Source organism: Hoplias malabaricus, chromosome 7 (genome assembly GCF_029633855.1).
Source record: "Hoplias malabaricus isolate fHopMal1 chromosome 7, fHopMal1.hap1, whole genome shotgun sequence".
Classification (NCBI taxonomy): Eukaryota; Metazoa; Chordata; class Actinopteri; order Characiformes; family Erythrinidae; genus Hoplias; species Hoplias malabaricus.
Window position 1 is genome coordinate 28,426,070 of NC_089806.1, and position 20,771 is coordinate 28,446,840.

The window sequence follows — 20,771 nt, forward strand, 5'->3', positions numbered from 1 at the left end:
TTGTATTGTCTTACTCTTGTGATACATAAGACTAAAGAATGTCCTCTTAACCTTGAAAAAACCTATATGTGAAAACAATGAACACAGAAATTCGAGGATATCTGTTCTCTATTTGAAAGTTATATAGTAATGCAAGCTTTCAACAAGTGGAAACAAATGAACAAACAGGAAAATAGTTTCCATTGCAGTTAGTCTACACAATATCACATTTCTAAGTTGTAAGCATTATTTGCCTCAAAATATTTCAAAATGTATCCTCTGTTAGATACACACACACGCACACACATACACACTGCAAGAAATCAACTTAAGTACAAGATACATTTTGAAGCATCAGTAAATACAACATGGACTTAGATACTAATTTTGTACTATTTATTTAAAGTTTCACTCTCCTCGGCTAACCAAGGGAACAAAATTAGTATAAATGCATAACCATGTTAGTTAGGGCCCCATCGTCAAGTGTAACTTTTTAGACTAACCACTTTAGGTTAACCTAAGTGTAACTTTAGGCATGTTACACACGTCTATTAGCCAATTACCTTTATAATCAACCCACAGACTGTTTGAATTTGCACTGTTTAGAAATGAAAATAAGTACATTCAAAATCACAAACTACTGCAAAGTGCTTTTAGAGATGTTTTCTACAGTCTTCTGAAGTTACACTGTGCTCCCATGGGATGTGATGCTTAGAGGAAAAGACATTCATTTGCAAATCAACAAGTACACTATGAAGCAAGCATAAGTTAACACATCCATCCCACCTGGATGCCCTGTGTCACACTCCTCCAGGTCCTCATCATCACTGGAACATTCTGCTGAAGACACTATGTCATCTGTAGTCTGTCCATTTAATCAGCAGCAGTGTGTGTGTGAAAACATAAGACAAAAAGAAAGAGAAAATTATGCCATAATAACATCAGATTGACAATGCATTCATGAAGATTATCAGTAATATAACCATGCATATTTTACCATTTATATTTTCATTAATTCACCTAAGAGACAGTATTATGTTTCTGGTATATACTGCTTTTTCTGTCTATGCAATTAATGGCAACTCCATGAGCAGCTGTTTGCAGCAAGGGATGAATTCATTCCAATATACCTCTCACAAAACCAATTTATATAATGTGGAATATTAGATGCTATTAATTGGTAGTTGGATAGATACAATATGGAAAAGAGAAACTGATTTTTAGATGCTATCTTCACTTACCACTGAGAGTGTTTTTTCATTCATTCATCTGCAACTACTTTTCCAATTCAGGGTCACGGTGGGACGGAGCCCACCTGGAATCATTGGGTGCAAGGCAAGAACACACCCTGCAGAGGGCACCAGTCCTTCACGGGCAAGTGTTTTCTTTTTTTTTTTTTTTTAATTAATTTTATTTATTTATTTATTTTTTTAACATACAGCATATGGAGGGTCTTTTTTATATTTTAAACCCTGTAGAATTTTATTTGCTTGAGTTAATTGAGTTGTTGAGTTAATTTTGGAATTCTAAAACTATATTAATCATCATCAACATCATCATCATCATCTTTTTTGCCATTTAATCCATTTCAGGCTTGCAGTGTACTATATTAATGCCATGACTAATAGTTTGAATTGGAAAATACAAGTTCAAATGTTGCTTTTGTTTAAAGATGTAGCTTTTCTTTAATACAGATTCAACACTGTATGGTTTTAGCACTGCAATACTGATCACAAATATGTGAATAATTAGGATTAGTAGATAATTTGAAGGTGAAATTAGAGTCAGGTGTTTTTTCAATCAGTGGGATTCAGGCTTGTGTGGGCAAAGTTTTATTTAAAGAATAGGGATCTATCAAAATCGGATCTAAGATACACATTTGTGTATCATGACATGAAAAAAGGAGGTTTCTGAGGACATCGGAAGAAGGGTTGTTGATGCTCATTGGAAATGTTACAAAACCATCTCTAAACAGAAAGACTTAGTACAAATGGAGGGAATTCATTTTTACCCTCCTCAGAAATGGCTGACCAACAAAGATCATGCTAAGGGCAAGGAATCTAATAGGCTATTGGAAAAATATTTTGTGGACAGATGAAACCAGATTAGATCTTATTGGTACGGAGAATGGAAAACACTGCATTCCAGCATAAAAGCCTCTTCCCATCTGTGAAACACAGTAGTGGTAGTATCATGGTTCGGCCCAGTTTTGTTGCATCTGGGAAAGAACAGTTTGCCATCATTGATGGAACAGTGAATTCTGGATTATGCCAGCAAGAGAACTTTCATCTGTCTGTGAACTGAGGTTCAAGAGAATGTGATGCAGCAGCACAATGAGCTTAAGCACGCAACTCTTGCGAGAAAAGTATGGCTTAAGAAGCATAAAGCTATTATTTTAGAATGGCCAAGCCAAAATCCTGATCTTCATTCAACATAAATGTTATGGAAGGGCCTAAATCAAGCAGTCCATGGGAGGAAACCAACAGACATAACAAATCTGAAGTATGAAGAAATGGGCTAAAATTCCTCCAAGCCAATTTGCAGGATTAATTAACAATTACTGGAAATGTTTAGTTGTAGTTAAACCATCACGTTGGAGTCACACTACATACTGAAAGCAATGGTTCACATATTTTTGCCACTCGGAGATAAGTCATATTGGATCTTTTCCTCAATAAGTAAAAGACAAAGTCCAATATTATTTTCTTATTTATTTGATTTTGTTCTCTTTATCTAATATTATAATTTGTGTGAAAATATGATAAAGTTGTAGGTCAAGTTTATGCAAACGTATAGAAAATTCTAAAGGGTTCACAAATTTTCAAGCACCACTGTATTACTACAACCTTACAGCTCCAACTTTGCCCTGAAAATTATCAGGTGACAGGTTCTGCTGTTTGTGCAGGATATTGTCTGTCTCCATTAGGTTGTGTTTGACTTGTTCCACTGTTCACTGAACCGGCCTATATTTTTCCACTGAACCGACCTATATTTTTTTCAGGCAATCCAGATTTATAGACTCAGTACAAATATTGAGGGATACATTTCTTTGAGACTGTTACATTTTAACAAGCAAGCTTTTTTGTATGCTTGCATTCATAGGCTTAACAAGGCAACTAACAATATAAAACATGAAGTAATAAAATGAATTAAAATATATACTTACAAAAACTGAATCATTTGTACAATAAATACTGGAATTCTATTTTTTACTCATGTAATACTTTAACATTTAAGTAATCACAATGAACCTTCAAATATCTGCTGAAACTTATATGATAATAATAATAATTAGTTCAATTTTTATATATATATGCTCTCTCTCTCTCTCTCTCTCTCTCTCTCTCTCTATATATATATATATATATATATATATATATATATATATATATATATATATATATATATATATATATATATATATGTATATATATATATATATATATATATATAGAGAGAGAGAGAGAGAGAGAGAGAGAGCATATATATATATATATATATAAATTGAATTAATTACTATTATTATTATCATGTAAGTTTGTGTCAGATATTTGATGGTTCATTGTGATTACTTAAATGCATTTTAAGTAAACAGATTTAAGTGCCAAAGCAGAAGGATATTTTTTAAGAGTATAAAATCGCATCTTAGAGATCTAAATATAATTCACCATCAAAAAAAAAATGTTTAGATTTGTGAAATGTTTCATGCAGCTAAAATAGCCTGGAGTAAAACTGCCCACTAACAACACAGATGCTCTGTCACACCCTGGCCCTGTCCTTTGTCTGTTTTTCCCCACCATGTACTCATGTAGCACATGGCTCTGTTTGTTGTTGTTCTTGTCTCCTCCCTAGTCCCGCCTTAGTCCTGCCTCTGTCCATTTATTGTCTGCAGGTGTTCCTCGTTTGTCCTGTCATTATATATTCCCTTTGTTTCAGTGCTCCCTTTTCGGTTCTTGTGTGTATAGATGTGAGTTTCTTTATCTCTGTGTCTCCCATGTCTACCCTGGTTCATGGCTGTCTGTCAAAGTTTTCCGGTCTGTTCCTGTTTTGTATATGTGGTTAGGCTTTTAACCTCCTTGTTTGTTTTTGTTTTGTTTTGGTCCTGTTTAAATAATATATTCCTTGCGTTTACGTCAGCCTCCCTTGTCTGTACTGCCCAGCCATGACATGCACACAGGATATACCAGAAATACATACAGGACATGAAAAACACATTGTATTATTTTTATATTCACATTAAATCAGAAAAACTCTAAATAAATAGGTGTATCCATTTTAATAAATAACAATATCTCTTTTACACAAAAGGTATAAAATAATTTTTTATTGAGGTTGATGGTTGTTGTTTGGAAAGAAGGTGTGTGTGTGCTATAGAACAATTTCCGCATATAAGTCTTCTTAATGCAGAGGTTAAGATTTTCTTTAGTGTGATAGCACGGAGACTTGCTGCTTATTTGAAAGCAAACAAATGAATTGATACGTCAGTAAAAAAGGCAAGGGGTTCTGGTTTTGCAGGATGTTTGGAACGTAGCATCTGGCATCAGATTCAGACAGCAAAGAAAAAATGTAGGGATTTACATGTCATTTTCCTAGATTTAACAAATGCATTTGGCTCAGTGTCACATAAACGTATGTGGAAAGCTTTTGAATTCTTCCAGGTGTCAGATAAGGTTACTAGGCTGGTTAAAGCATACTTTGACAACATTCAGTTTTGCTTTATTACAGAGGAATTTGTTACATCATGGCAGCGATTAGAAATAGGCATAACAGCTGGGTGTACGATTCCACTATTAGCATTTACAATGGCAATGGAAGCAGTAATTTGAAAATGTATTAATAGAAGGAGAAATGATCCCTACAGTACTGGAGAGATCAGTGAAGAGTTTAGGTAGGTGGTATAGTGCAGCACTAAATGATACCAAACAAGTTGTGGGACTAAAAGCTTAACTGGAGGCTGTTAATAGCATTGATAGATTGTGTTTACTAGGGAAGTTGAATCTGTGGTGTCTGCAGTTTGGCTTACTGCCTTGTATTAGGTGGCTATTGATAGTTTATGATGTTCAATCACAGAAGTAGAGAGGATGGAAAGGGTTATGAACAATGCCATAAGGAAGTGACTAGGGGTGCCACAGTGTTCAAGTAGGGTGGCATGGTATGGGAGAGGGGTACTGGTGTTACTACTCACAAATTTAGTTGATAAATTTAAATGTGCAAAGGTGAGTCGTGAGATGATTTTGTCATGATCAAAAGATGCAGTGGTAAAATCAGCAGCTCCAGTAACAAAAGCAAGAAGGAAGTGGAATCCGAAAGTGGCCGTGCAGGTAGCCAGAACCTCATTAGAACTAAAGAATGTGATTGGAAAAGTACAATGCGGAAGAACAGGCCTGAGTCAGGTGATTTGTGGAAAGCATTCAGTAATGCCACATCTGCAGAGAGAAGGTGAATGATGACTAGTTTTAGCAGGAAGAGGAAGCACTTTGCACAACAGCAGTGTCACAGGCAAAACAAGGCCAGTGGCTTTGATGGGAGAATCTAGAGAAGCAGGAGATATCCTGGCAAGAGTTGTGGGTGATGGAGGCAAGTTGCATTAAGTTTTAGCTGGGAGCAACGTTGGGAGTTATGACGTACTTTCAACACTGCGAAATCTTGGACAGTGGGTACTTAAAGACCCTAGTTGTGGATTATGTGGGTTGGCACTCTGAAGCATATACAATAAGCTTGTAAATTTAGTTTGTCACAGGGTCGGCATACATGGAGGCATAATCAGGTGGTAAGGGTTTTAGCATGTTTTCAACATCAAAAGGCTAGAGGTTAATGCATTGATGAGTGGCTGTAATAATAAAATAGGTTTGTGCGTGAAGGGGCTTACAAGTATTGGTAGATGGGGTGAAGCACCAGACTGGAAATTGCTGGTGGTACCAGAGTGCATTGTGTTAACTACACTGAGGCCAGACTTGGTGCTCTACTCCAAAAGTAAACGGATAGGTAACAAAGTTAACAGTTCCATTTGAGGATTCAGTAGATGAAGCACTCAAAAGGAAGAAGCTGAAGTATGCGGACTTGGCGGTTTAGGGGCTAAGGTGAGGAAACACGGGTGACAAACACATGTAAGACCAGTGGAAGTTGGCTACATCCCTGCTTGTGAAGTTAGGTATCAGGGGCTGGAAACTAAGGGCAGCTGTGAAGAAGTTATCAGAAACAGCTGAAAGGTCTAGTCAGTGGTTGTGGATAAGGATTACTTGGGGGAAATGCACTGTAGAGATGCTATTGTTATTGTTGGTGATGTAACACGTAACATTCACGTGGGGCTAGGTACAGCCTTAGTCACCAGGTATTTAATGTTGTTGATGGTAAAGGGTAAGGCAGGACTGTATAGCTGGCCTGAAGTAGGAGTGGGTTTGGGATGCCAAACTTCACTGTTGAGCCTCCTGAAGTTGTGAAGAGCATGTGAAGCTAGTGATACAGTGGGTGGTTTGGGTACTCATGGGCTGGGCTCAATGTGTAACCAAAGTTGTTAAGGATAGCTGGTTGCTGATCGGATCATAAACGTCCAGAGCAACCTTGTGCTGGATGTAGGATTCAACAGGAATTTTGTGGCTACAGGTAGGAAGAGAGTGTGGTGGGCCCTATTTGAAGCTATAATGGATTGGCATAGGATATTTTACATCTTATCTTGTGTATGATTATAATTGATAAATATAAAAAGAAACAACACTCCATTTCCAGTATATATGACCCCAACACAGATAACCCAAACTTGTTTCATATATTTTTCACCCATCTTTATATCTTTAATACCTAATATATTATTATATATTATTATATTATATATGTTTATATCTTTAATATCTCATATGTTTCAATTATAATTGGGGTGACTTCAATAGTGTTATCAATCCATATTTAGACAGAACAAATACAATACACACAATGCATGTAATTGGCAATCAACAGACACAAACATTTCATGACTGATTTGGGGCTTAGCAGTTGTTTCTGCTCAACAGTTCACAGCTCACACTCCCACACTGACTACTTCCTAACTAGCAACTCTATTACATCTAAAACTGAATATTAAGGAATTATCCAATGAGATGTTGAATGCAACTCACTGTCAGGACCGGGTGGACTGACAGAGTGACATGGACAGGGAGAGCTAAACAGAGACCTAGACTAGAGAGACAAATACAGAGAGACCTAGACTGAGTAGAGACAAAAACAGACTTGACTAGAAGGGTACCGATGTGAAGGGGAAGAGACAGGGAAATGCTAACAGACTCCAGACGAGACATACATACAAACAGACAAACCAAACAAGCACACTAAGCACAAGGAAGGAAATGTCCAACAATGAAGAAATCACACAAAGTAACTTGAATTCACAACACAGACAAGGGACACCTGGATCAGATACAAAATGAAAATGAACAACGGAAAAAAAAATCAATAACAGCAGCAATCAAAGATGAGTTGATAAATAAAGTGTTCAGAAAATTCTACAAAATGCTACACTCATCAGATCATGATCCAAAACAAAAATATATTTCTACAAAATAATATACTACTGCCTAAACTGACAGAATAACAAAAACAGATATTGGAAAAACCAATTGCATCAGATGAAATTCATAACACCCTTCTCTAGATGTCTAATAATAAAGCACTTGGACCTAATGGATTTCCCAGTAAAATTTACAAACACCTTTGGACAATATTTGCACAAAATTTAATCAAAAGAAGATACTCAGCCACTGACATGTGTAGTCTGCTCAACCTGATACAACACATCTCTCCAAAAATCTGAATCCATAATAGTGTCACACCCTTGTCTTGTCATGCCTGTTTTCCTCGCCATGTGCTCTCTCTGCACATGGCTCTGTCTGTTGTTGTCCTTGTCTCCGCCCATGTCCCACCTCCTCGTCTGTGTCTCATTTGTTACCCTGCCCCCTCGTTATCTGTCTCAGGTGCGTAACGTCTGTGTTTTGTATTTAAGTCCCATTCTCTCAGTTCCTCTTGCCGAACATTTCACCTTTGTTTTGTCAGGGTCCAAGTCAAGTCATGTCGTTTTGTTTTGTGTTGTTTCCTTCCTTCTCCGTGTCAAGTCGTTTTGTTTCCTAGTCGTTTCGTTTTGGTTTCCTATTCATGTCGTGTTGTTGCTTTGTTTGTTATATTAAAGTCATTGTGTTTTAGCAAGTGTGTCCGCCTTTGTCAGTCCGCTCCGTGATACGTGACAGAATGTCCGACCTTAGTAAGGACGCAGCTAACACAGACAATCCTTTTGCGAGATGTGCTATCCGCCGGACGCCATTCCGTACAGGCCCCAAAGATCCTGTGGGGTGTGTTTTAAAGGCGGCTTCGGAATGGAGTAGCCGGTTCCAGCTCATGCTTGGTGCGGTTCCTTATTCCCTTCAAGAGGAGTCGACTCATTTATCGAGTGATTACTCCAGCGTGAATCGTAGGACCAGCGTCTTTGAGCTGGACCAAGATGGCGTAGGTGTGTATGGCTGGCCATCTGTTACTCTCACTTTGCCTTGTGTTGTTAGTGTTGCTAAGCTTTGGCACTTCACATATTAAGTCTGTAGTGGTGTATGATTGCCAATTTCTACTGAATCTTAGATATAATACCTGTGATGTAGGTGTTTTTAATCATAGTGGACAGAATCCTCTGCCCCCGCACCTATCGGGTATTCCGAATCACCAGCGCCGGGCCTCGGCCCAAACAATTCGGCGAAAGCGTCGCCGCTAGTAAAACTAAAGGTCTGCCTCTCACAATTGTCATCCAGTTCCCGGCCATGACGTGAATTATCCCCCCGTTGTGTCCTGGCATTTCCTGGAGCCCATCGGCATCTCCCTGGTACCTGTCATCGGCCTGGATGAGGGATCCCGTCCCCACCGCCCCTGCTTTTCCCGGCTCCGCGAGCGTGAGGTGAATCCCCGCAACCTGAGGACACTGCTTCGTGCACCGAATTTGACTAAAGCACAGGCCTCAGCTCCTGCCAGGATCGGCCTTGTGAACGCCAGATCACTGGCAAATAAAACTTTTGTCCTGAGGGACTTCCTCTCTTCTCAAAGCCTGGATTTTCTTTTTGTGACAGAGACTTGGATTGGTGCTGGTGAGTACAGTGCTCTCGCTGAACTTCTGCCAGCTGGCTGTGGTTATTTTAATACCCCGCGGACGTCAGGCCGGGGAGGAGGAACGGCGACTGTTTTTAAAAATAATTTTAAATGTAAAGTGGGCCGCTCTGACCCGGTGCTGTGTGCTGTCATCTATCAACCCCCTAAATATAATAAGGATTTCATAAATGACTTTTCTGATTTTTTGGCGGGACATATGCCGAACTATGATCGCATCCTTATCGTCGGGGACTTTAACATTCACGTCTGCTGTCCAGATAAACCGCTGGTGAAGGACTTTGTAAACATCATTGACTCTTTTAATTTAGTGCAGTATGGGTCCGGGCCCACACATGAACATGGACATACCTTAGACCTTGTTCTGTCTTATGGGTTGTCTGTGTTTAATTTAGAGATCCATGATAGTGGGTTTTCTGATCACATGCCTGTTTTATTTGATGTTGCTTTATCCTGTGTTGCTTTTAAACCTTGCGCTTCTGCTCGGCTTGGTCGGAGTTTTAACTGTTTCACTGCCAGTCAGTTCACCTGCGCTTTCGACCAGCTTTGTTCTCCTCCTGACTCAGCCTCTATTAATACAGAGGAGCTCAGTTCCTGGTTTCACTCCTCCTGCCAAACCATACTGGACTCAGTGGCTCCATTAAGAACTAAACAGCCCAAAGTTAAACCTGAGCCCTGGTTCAATGACCGAGCGCGTGCAGCAAAGCAGAAGTGTCGCAGAGCTGAACGCCGATGGAAAAACGATAAGCTGCAGGTTTCATTTCAAATGTTAAAAGACTGCTGGCATTCTTACCAGAGCACCATCAAAGAGGTTAAGAGAGAACACTTGTCAAATATTATTATGGCAAATTGTCATAAGCCACGTGTGTTATTTAAAACCATTGACTCTATTCTTAAGGCCCCTCAGCCTGTCTGTTTGGAAGCATCTCCTGACACGTGTAATGACTTTCTGCACTTTTTTATTGATAAGATTGTTACTGCAAGAGCTCTTATCACAGCTTCTGCTGTTGACCCCTCTGACTCTGCCCCTTGCTTGGCTGTGATTGATAGGTTTGAGGCGGTGAATCTGTCGCACTTGGAGGATGTGGTGGGACATTTAAAGCCCTCAGGTTCTCCTTGTGATGTTTTGCCTCCTCACTTTCTAAAAGAGATTTTTCATACTATAGGGCAGCAGTTTCTGGCCATTATTAACAGCAGTCTGTCTTCTGGTGTTGTTCCTGTGAGTTTTAAACATGCTGTAGTACAACCCTTGCTCAAGAAACCTGGCCTCAACCATACAGTACTGGCTAATTATAGGCCTATTTCCAAGCTCCAAGATCTTGGAGAAAGTTGTTTATGCTCAACTGAAATTATTTTTGGATGAGCAAAATATTCTGGAGGTTTTTCAGTCTGGTTTTAAAACCTTGCATAGTACAGAGTCAGCGTTGCTCAGGGTTTTCAATGACATTCTCCTGGCCAATGATTCTGGGGACCATGCAATTCTTGTCCTGCTGGATTTAACAGCTGCTTTTGACACAGTGGATCACAACATTTTAGTTTCCCGCTTGCAGCATCTAGTCGGCATTTGTGGTAGTGCGTTGGAATGGTTTAGGTCCTATCTGACAGACAGAACTTTGTGTGTGAGTTTTGCTGGCTCAGAATCCTCCTCAGCTTCCCTATCATATGGAGTTCCACAGGGCTCAATCTTAGGACCCCTCCTTTTCTCACTTTATCTGCTCCCATTGGGCTCCATCTTGAGAATACATGGCATTGCATTCCACTGTTATGCTGACGACAGCCAGATATATGTCCCTTTGAAGAAGAAAGATGCTTTCTCGATTAAACCACTTTTGTTATGTCTCAATGACATTATAGACTGGATGGCTTTAAATTTTTTACATTTTAACAAAAACAAAACGGAAGTGATGGTGTTTGGTCCCAGTGGTCCCTGTGAAGCCCCTCCAGTTGATTTGGGCCCCTTGACTTTGTATGTGAAGCCAACTATCTTAAATTTGGGTTTTAAGATGGACAGTGATTTTAAATTGGACCGCCAAATAAGCACAGCAGTTAGGTCCAGCTTTTTCCATCTGAGGCAGCTGGCAAAGGTGAAGCCTTTTCTCACACATGAGCACTTTCCAACAGTAATCCATGCCTTCATCAATTCCCGTTTGGATTACTGCAATGCACTGTATTTTGGAGTCAGCCTGTGCTCCCTCAGACGTCTCCAACTGGTACAAAATGCTGCTTTTTAGAGTACATTTTTGAGTACATTTTAAGATTCTCTTATTTGTTTTTAAATCTTTAAATGGACTCGCCCCACCTTACCTCACTGAGCTGCTACATCCCCACGTCTCTGCTCGGTGCCTCAGGTCAGCTGATCAGCTGCTCCTGGAGGTGCCGAGGTCAAAACGTAAGCTCAGAGGAGATAAAGCCTTTTCAATTGCTGTGCCGAAACTGTGGAATAGCCTACCATTACAGATTATGCAGGCTTCTTCACTTTTGATTTTTAAAACTTATCTTAAAATCCATTTTTATTTCTTGGCTTTTAACCCAGCATGAGACGTTTGTTTTGTTTTTATTTAAGTTATTTATTTTTCCTTATTGGTAATTTTATTTTGTTTTATAAACATCTTTTGTACAGCACTTTGTTTTAGCTGTTGGCGTTTTAAAGTGCTCTATAAATAAAGTTGAGTTGAGTTGAGTAAGAAGCGTGCCGGAGTCACCCCCTCGCAGGTGGTTTTTTTTTTTTTTGGTGGTTGGGGGGGGTTGGGGTTAAGGGTAAGGGCTGTTAGCCTCCAATTTCAGGACAAGGGAAGTGAGGCTAACAGGGGCGCACCTCTGGGGGATCCATGGTTAAAGAAATCCCTCAAGAATGCGCCCATCAGACCCCCTAAATCCTTAACAGCTCCAGTGCAGGACATTGTCACAGGGCCCCCTGCCTCCGTGGACATTGTCGCAGGGCCCCCTGCCTCCGCGGACGTCATCGCAGGGCCTCCTGCATCCGTGGACGTCGCCGCAGGGACCCCGGCTCCCAAGGACCTCTCTGTACTACCTCCTGACCTCCAGGAGAAGCTTGCAAGCCTCTTGGCACGTCTGGAGGTCTCCGTGAAGGCGGCACCCACTGCGCCTGTCTCCGTGAAGGCGGCACCCGCCGCTCCTGTCTCCGTGAAGGCGGCACCCGCTGCTCCTGTCTCTGTGAACGCGGCACCCACCGCTCCTGTCTCCAGGAAGGTGGTTTCCATAACCGCTCCTGTCTCCGTGAACGCGGCATCTGCTGCTCCTGTCTCCGTGTACGCGGCACCAGCCGCTCCTGTCACCGTGAACGTGGCTTCCACCAGCCGCTCCTGTCTCAGTGAAGGTGGCACCAGCCGCTCCTGTCTCCGTGAACGCAGCACCCGCTGCTCCTGTCTCCGTGAAGGTGGTTTCCACGACCGCTTCTGTTTCCAAGAAAGCGGCCACCCCGGCCGCTCGTGCTCCTGAAAAGGCAGCTTCCTCAGCCGCTCCTGTCCCAGTGAAGGCGGCTTTGTCAGCTGCTCCTGTCCCTGCGAAGGCGGCATCCCCCGCCACCTCTGCACCCGTGACTGTAGCTCCGGCCACTTATGCACCCGTAACTGTGGCTCCGGCCGCTTCTTCACCCGTGACTGTGGCCCCGGCCGCTTCAGGTCATGTCCGTAGGTCGGCCCCAAGGACTTCGGGGCCAATCCCCAGAAATGTGCCCATGCTGGTTACTCAGACTTCCCCTATATATAGATATTTGCCAGTCCTGGGCATCCCCCAGTGATTCCCATGTCTGTTCCTGTCCTGGTTCCTGTCTCTGTCCTCATCCCTGTACCTGTGTCTGCCTTTGTCTCTGTTCCCGTCCCTGTCACTGTGTTTGTGTCTGTCCCTGTAAACGTCCTGGTCCCTGTTCCCCAGCCAAGTCCTGTCCAGTCCCCTGTTAATAATCCAGTCCAGTCCCTGTTTCAGTCTAGTGTCTTGTCACCAGTCTCTTCTTCTGTCTTGTCTCCAGTCCAATCCGTTTCAACCCTCTGTCCAGTCTCTAGTCCAGTCCCCGTTTCAAGCCTCTGTCCAGTCACATACCCCTGTCCAGTCTTCTGTCTCGGGTCCTGTCCTCAGTCTCGTGTCAGTTCCTGTCCAAGGTGCAACCCTAGTCTCCTGTCAAGCCTTGTGTTTCCACTCCCATCCTGTCTAGTCTGTTCCAGTCCCTAGTCCAGTCTCCTGTTCCATTTTGTAAGTCACCTCTCCAGTCTCTTGTTCAGTCTCCTGTCACCCCCCTTTGTCAGTCTCCTGTCCTGTCCCGAGTCCAGTGTCCTATATCCGGTCCTGTCATGTCCCCAGCTTCTGTGTCTGTTCTTGTCTTGTCCTGAGTCTAGTTTCAACGCCCTCTCCTGTGCCAGCTCCTGGGGGGTTTTGGTTTACGGGGGGTTGGGGGCATCTGTCACACCCTCGTCTTTCACCCTCGTTTTCCTCGCCATGTGCTCTCTCTGCACATGGCTCTGTCTGTTGTTGTCCTTTGTCTCTGCCCATGTCCCGCCTTTGTTCCGCCTCCGCGTCTGTGTCTCATTTGTTACCCTGCCCCCTCGTTATCTGTCTCAGGTGCGTCTCCTCTGTGTTTTGTATTTAAGTCCCATTCTCTCAGTTCCTCTTGTCGGACATTTCACCTTTGTTTTGTCAGAATAATTAATTAATTGCATTAAAATCCTCTACACTTCATCCAAAGCAACAGTCATGTACTACAAAATTTAAATCATCTAAGTTCACACTGCACATAGGTTCTAAGTAAAAATGCCTCCTTTCACTAAAAGTCTCAGTAAATGTCATGCAAAAAATGACAATACCTATTTATTTACAAATATTAATCTTAGAATGGGGTCAAAGTAACCTCTAAGATGGCTATTTATCAACACTAGTACCTAGCAATACTTCAACAAATAACTATATGATCATAACTGCTTAGCAATCATTTAGCAAAACTTTAACTACGTGGGATAACATAGCAAAACATTAGCAACCACCTAGGATACAAAAATACCTAGCAACCATTTAAGGAACACTAGCAAGCACACATAGATATAATAGTACTGCTTAGCTACACTTTAGCAATGACTTGGGATACCATAGCAACTGCCTAGCAACCACCCAGACAGTGAGCATATATCGGTCCACTAGCATAAAAAGGCTGGTACACCACTGACTGTAGACCACTGCTGGTCCACGATCAGACCACTCAGATTACTGTCCTGTGTACAGGATATAACTAATTTTTAATCTCCTCAAACAGATTTTAAATTCACAGAGACCTTTATTCTGGAAAACAAACTAATACAGATATTACCAACAACTATGAGAGATATAACAATGAGTATGCATGATATAAAATTATTATGCTAAACATGATGACACTGTGCTGGGTTAAAATTATTTACTAATCTTATTTATAAAGGTTAACAACAGAACCTAATGAAGGGAAAAAATATAAATTGGACTGTGAATGGAAAAGTGCTAAAATGTGGCATTTTGTCTAAAATTCCACCACCACCAGTGGTCCGCCCAGATAACGCTGTGCAAAACACTATTGGACCTCCAACTTTGCCCTCAGTGGGCCAACAGTAGTCCTTACTATCAGTCACTTTCAGCAACTAGTCATTCCTTCCTTTATGGAGTGTTTTGTAAATACTGATATTTTCCTCAGGGAATTTCTGCAAATAATTCTGCATTTCAAATACATTTCTGAAAATATTACTTTAACATGTTTAATGTACAGACTTCAGTCATAATGTTCCTGTGTTCAAAATGGCTCCATATTTAACATTTCATATATTACTCACTATGCAATGCACTATAATAGGGAACTGAATTCAGGATTGTAGTGAATGATTTTGGACAATCCCTCATGCTTGTTTTTAACCAAACAGTGCAGTGCTTTATGGGTATTATTTGAGTGCAGTGCAATTTGGCCACTAGGTTTTCAGGCACAATTGTGCTATGCACTGAATAAGACACAATTACATACATACATACATACATACATTTTCTTTTCTGCTTTTCCATTTCAGGGTCGTAGTGTAAGACACAATTTGTAGTTTTTTAAATTATGTTTTGTTTTTTTGTTTGTTTGTTTTTAATGTCAGGATGCCATTCACAGAAGAAACACCCACACAGATTTTACCCTGTCTAGTGTGTTTCTGCTCTGTCTGTGTCTTGATTGGTCGTTTTTAGTTAGTTTATCTTTGTGTCCTTTTTCATTAAATAAAAACCCTGCATGTATGTCTTCCCTGCATTTTTCTCCACAGAATGGTGGACCTTCCCAAAGAGGTAGCGGGAGGTTTTCGGAGGCTTAGTGAAGATCAGGCATCTATCTTACCTTGGTGTAGTTGAGTCGAGGGCTTCAGCTAAACATAACAGTAACACAGAGCATCATGTGGCATTTACAGCTAAGTAGAGAGACTTGTTTAGGGAGACACTAAGTCTAAGGACGAGGTTTTTGTGATCTGGCAACCCGTTTGGCTGTTTCTGTACCCGTTTGGAAGCTGTTTTGATCGCTTGGGTTTTCCTGTTTACTCGTTTCCACTGTTATTTCTATATTTATATCTGTTTTTATAACCTACTAACCATCCATAGATCTATCTTTTAGATTGTCTCCGCAGGAATATTCATTACAGAGGCACTAAAACTGCCACCGGACCCTGGAGTAACGTTCTTGGTGTAAGTTACTAAAATCAACTAAAAGCGGTAAGTACCTGCAATTCCATGGCTACTACTGGCTGTTTTGCCTGCTCAGAGTGTGGCATGTTTAGTTTAACCCCCTTTTCCACCTCTAGCGATAAAGATAGTGGTTGTGTTTGTAGTAAGTGTCAGCTAGTTAGCTCTCTGGTGGATAAAGTGGACCAGTTAGAAGTGCGCATCCGGAGATTATTATTGTTAAGGGATAAACAGCGAGATTCAGTGTTAGCAACTCCGGGTGCCTTAGGGAGAGTTAGCACCCCCACGACTCCGGCGTTAGAGCCCTCACAGCGGGGTGAATGGGTGACGTCTCTGCGTCATAGTCGGAAAGCTAAGGCTGATGCTAACGCTGAGGCCAAAGCTAGCCCACCGGGACACCACGCTCCTCCGATTCGCGTGTCAAACAGGTTTGCCCTACTCAGGGAAGCACCCGCTGAGGAGCCTGTTAAGAGTGCTCTGGTTATAGGAGACTCTATTGTTCGACACATGAAATTAGCTACTCCTTTAGGGGCGCCGGCAGTAACAGTTAGCTGTTTATCGGGAGCCAGAGCGCCGGATATTAGTGGCAACCTTAGACTGTTAGCTATTAGGAGATATTCGAGGGTAGTCATTCATGTAGGGGCCAATGATATTCGTCTGCGGCAGTCTGAGGTAACTAAGTGTAATATTACAGAGGTGATTAAACTGGCCCAGACGATGTCCGATGCCGTAAACTGCTCTGGCCCCATACCAATGCGGCGTGGCGACGAAGCTTACAGCAGACTTTGGGCATTAAACTGCTGGATGTCCAAGTGGTGTTCCGAAAATCAAGTGGGCTTTATAGACAATTGGTTTTGTTTTGAGGGCAAGCCTGGTCTTATAGGTAGGGATGGTATCCACCCCACGCGGGAGGGTGCTGCCTTACTTTCTTGCAGCATAGCACATAGTCTTTTAGTTAGCAGAGTAGTGTAGATAGCTGCTGACAATCCAGAGCCGGGACCAGGCCGCAGACAGACAGGCTAAACCGACCGTCTGCGAACTGTCTTGAGGCGTCACCCAGGTTCAACTGTATTGAGACTGTGTCTTTCCCCGAACTAAATGTAAAAGTAGAAAAACAAAATCAGCCTGTTTCAGCAACCTAATCAATATTAAATCATACACAACACCTAGCAGCAACACCTCAGAACTAAAATTTGGGTTACTCAACATAAGATCACTAAACACAAAAGCACTCATCGTAAATTATATTATAAGTGATCATAAATTCAATGTTTTCTGTCTCACGGAAACGTGGGTTAGACCAAATGAATATTTAGCACTAAATGAAGCCACCCCCCTAGGCTATAATTATGCACATAGCCCAAGAATATCAGGCAAAGGAGGTGGAGTATGTGTAATTTACCAAAATACCCTAGAAATTAGTCTTAAACAATGTGACACCTTCTCTTCTTTTGAGGTTCTCTCCACTATTATTACAAATCCGGTCACAAAAAAGGACGCATTTTTATTATGCAACATTTACAGACCACCAGGGCCTTACTTAGAATTTCTGAAAGAATTCAGCGATTTTGCTACAAACCTAGCGGTGTGCAATCATAAAGTTATAATTGTAGGAGATTTCAATATCCATTTTGAAAAGGAAAGTGACCCACTAAAAAAGGCATTTACCTCAATCTTAGACTCTATTGGTATTACTCAAAATGTAACAGGGCCTACACACTACTGCAGCCACACTTTAGACTTAGTTCTGACACTAGGTCTTAACATTGACAAAATTAATATCTTACCGCAATCCTCAGCAATCTCCGATCATTACTTAATTTCATATGAGCTACGTTTTACCCATAATATATGTAGGAACCCTCGCTATTCTACAAGGCATATAATAAAACCATCTACCGCCCTACAATTTATAGAAAACCTACCAGAACTATCGACCCCAGTTCCAACTCCATCAGACCCAATGGACCTAGATGTACTAACTGATTACCTAGAAAATACATGTCGATCTACTTTAGAAAAGGTAGCACCACTTAAACATAAAAGTATAAGACAGAAAAAGCTCGCACCATGGTATAATGATCAGACCCGTACTTTAAAACAAACATTACAAAAACTAGAACGGAAATGGCGATCAACCAAGCTTGAAGTGTTCCATTCTGCCTGGAAGGACAGCCTTATAGAGTATAGAAATGCCCTCACTAAAGCTCGCTCAGCATATCTGGCCTCGCTGATCTCCAATAATAAAAATAATCAGAGAGCACTGTTTAGTGTGTTTTCTAGAATTACAAAAAATCAAGCAGGTTCTGAACAACTAATTCCAGCAACTCTCACCAGTAAAGATTTTATGGACTTTTTTAATAATAAAATTGAGAATATTAGACAACAAACTCAAGCCACAGGATCAAATCCATCCTGGCTGCCACCCGATGTGAATGATATAAAACATAATATAACTGTAAAAGAAAGACTTGAAACCTTTTACCCACTCCCACAATTAGAATTAGAGAAGATTATCACCTCCGCAAACTGTACAACTTGCACACTTGAGGCAATTCCCACAAAGTTGCTCAAAGAAGTACTACCAGCTATTATTGATCCTCTTTTAACTATAGTAAACTCATCCCTTAGTCTGGGCCATGTACCCAAAACTTTTAAACTAGCAGTTATTAAACCTATGATCAAGAAACCAAATCTTGATGCTAGTACACTGTCTAATTACAGGCCTATTTCTAATTTGCCATTTCTGTCCAAGATCTTAGAAAGAGCTGTGGCCCAACAACTTAGTTCATATCTACATAAGAATCATATATATGAAAAATTCCAATCTGGATTCAGGCAACATCATAGTACAGAGACAGCTCTAGCCAAGATAACAAATGATCTTCTTCTTGCCTCTGATCAAGGCCACGTATCCCTGTTGGTGCTTCTTGACCTAAGCGCAGCCTTCGATACAATAGACCACAATATTCTCATAGAAAGGTTAGAAAACATGGTTGGAATCACAGGGACAGCCCTATTATGGTTCAAATCTTACTTAACGGAACGTTATCAATTCGTAAAAGTAAACAATCTAAATTCAAATTATTCTAAAGTAAGATTTGGAATTCCACAAGGCTCTATTTTAGGACCATTATTATTTACATTATACATGTTACCGCTAGGCACAGTTATAAGAAACCATGACATTAACTTTCACTGTTACGCAGACGACACACAATTGTATATTTCAGCCAAGCCCGATGACAAACACAGATTAAAGAAAATAGAGGACTGTGTAAAAGACGTGAAAGGCTGGATGTTGCGTAACTTCCTCCTTCTAAACAGCAACAAAACAGAGGTCCTGCTTTTGGGTCCAAAAGTGGCAAGAAATAAATTATCAGATTTAATTTTAAATCTCGCTGACTCTCCAATTAAACCTGGTTCAGCAGCAAAAAATCTTGGTGTCATAATTGACCCGGATTTATCATTTGATCAACACATAGGTAGTATCACTAGGACAGCTTTTTTACATCTTCGCAATATTGCTAAGATTAGAAATGCCTCATCCCTTCAGGACGCAGAAACATTAGTACATGCCTTTATTACTTCAAGGCTTGACTTCTGTAACGCACTACTGTCAGGATGCACCAGCAGCAATTTAAGAAAACTTCAACTAGTTCAAAATGCTGCAGCTAGGGTCCTCACTAAAACTAGAAAATTTGAACATATCAGCCCAGTTTTATCATCACTTCATTGGCTGCCTGTTAAATTCCGCATTGACTACAAAATTTTGTTATTAACATATAAAGCTCTACATGGGCTTGCTCCTGAATATCTTCAAGATACAATTTCCTATAATGAGCCTCCACGTTCACTCAGATCACAGAATACTGGATTTTTAATTGTTCCCAGAATTCAGAAGGCCTCAGCTGGGGGAAGAGCCTTTTCTTATAAAGCCCCCAGACCCAGTTTATCTTTTGGTAGCTAATACTCCCCCATAGATAAAGGCGGCAGATCCGGGGGGTCCATGGACACAGGGAATTATAGAAAACTGAGACGCTGGTGCTGTCGTCCCGCCGCTTCTCGCGATCACTCAGGTTTGTTGACGGTGGAGCGGAGGGATGCCAGTGTTTCAGGATGCTCCCGTGTCTGTGTGTCCTCCTGGTTCTCTCCTTTTAGTTAAAGCTGTCATAGTCAGATCTGCCGGAGTCATTAGCCATACTCTGGAGGATGGGTCACCCCTTGTGAGCCTTGGTTCCTCCCAAGGTTTCTTCCTCAGCTGGGGGAGTTTTTCCTTGCCACTGTCGCTCCTGGCTTGCTCACTTGAGGGTTTTACATTTGTTTTTACATTTCATGTCAAATCTTTGTCTTACTGGAATTCTGTGAAGCTGCTTTGTGACAACATCAGTTGTGAAAAGCGCTATATAAATAAATTTGATTTGATTTGATTTGTTTACAAATTGCTACTGCTAAGGATCCATGCTGGGATTCTGGTTTGAATCTTGGTTCAGAGTCGATTCTGGATTCATTTCCAGAGTCGACCACCGCACAGCACCGGTCCCAGTGTAAGGCGTCATACCAAGAAGTCCAAAGTAAAAGTATGGGGTCAAAAAAGGGTCAAAAAGATTTTGAGTTTGTAAAACAGTACTCACAAATTTAATGGAATTTGTAACTGCGTTTGAGCAACTACATGCACGTAATATTAAAATCCAAAAATGTATTGGAATGCACTAATTTCACAACAACAATAATAATTTAAATTCACAAATCTGAAAAAATATTTCTAATGTATATAAATAATTTTTAAATGTGTAAAAAAGATTTGCATTTGTAAATCAAATGTCGTGAATGTGTGAATCAGTACCTCTCTCAAACGGCTTTAAAATGTGCAAGAGCAAACATTTCTGAGATTCCAAATGTGACAGTGGGATTTTTGGAATGTTCCGCGTGTGCTAATCTCTCTTTGCAGTTGCGGAGACCCTGTTTTGACAGCCAAT

At 41.1% G+C, this 20,771-nt stretch overlaps 1 protein-coding gene across 7 annotated transcripts in view; it reads right to left on the bottom strand.

The window, feature by feature from the left end:
* Positions 1 to 20,771, bottom strand: part of nrxn3b (neurexin 3b) — a 325,560-nt gene that overhangs the window by 25,821 nt on the left and 278,968 nt on the right. For all 7 annotated transcript variants that reach the window (XM_066677967.1, XM_066677970.1, XM_066677969.1 and 4 more), the window contains one exon: positions 766 to 844. In XM_066677967.1, the coding sequence (XP_066534064.1) occupies positions 766 to 844 (79 nt within the window). The remainder of the gene's footprint in view (positions 1 to 765; positions 845 to 20,771) is intronic.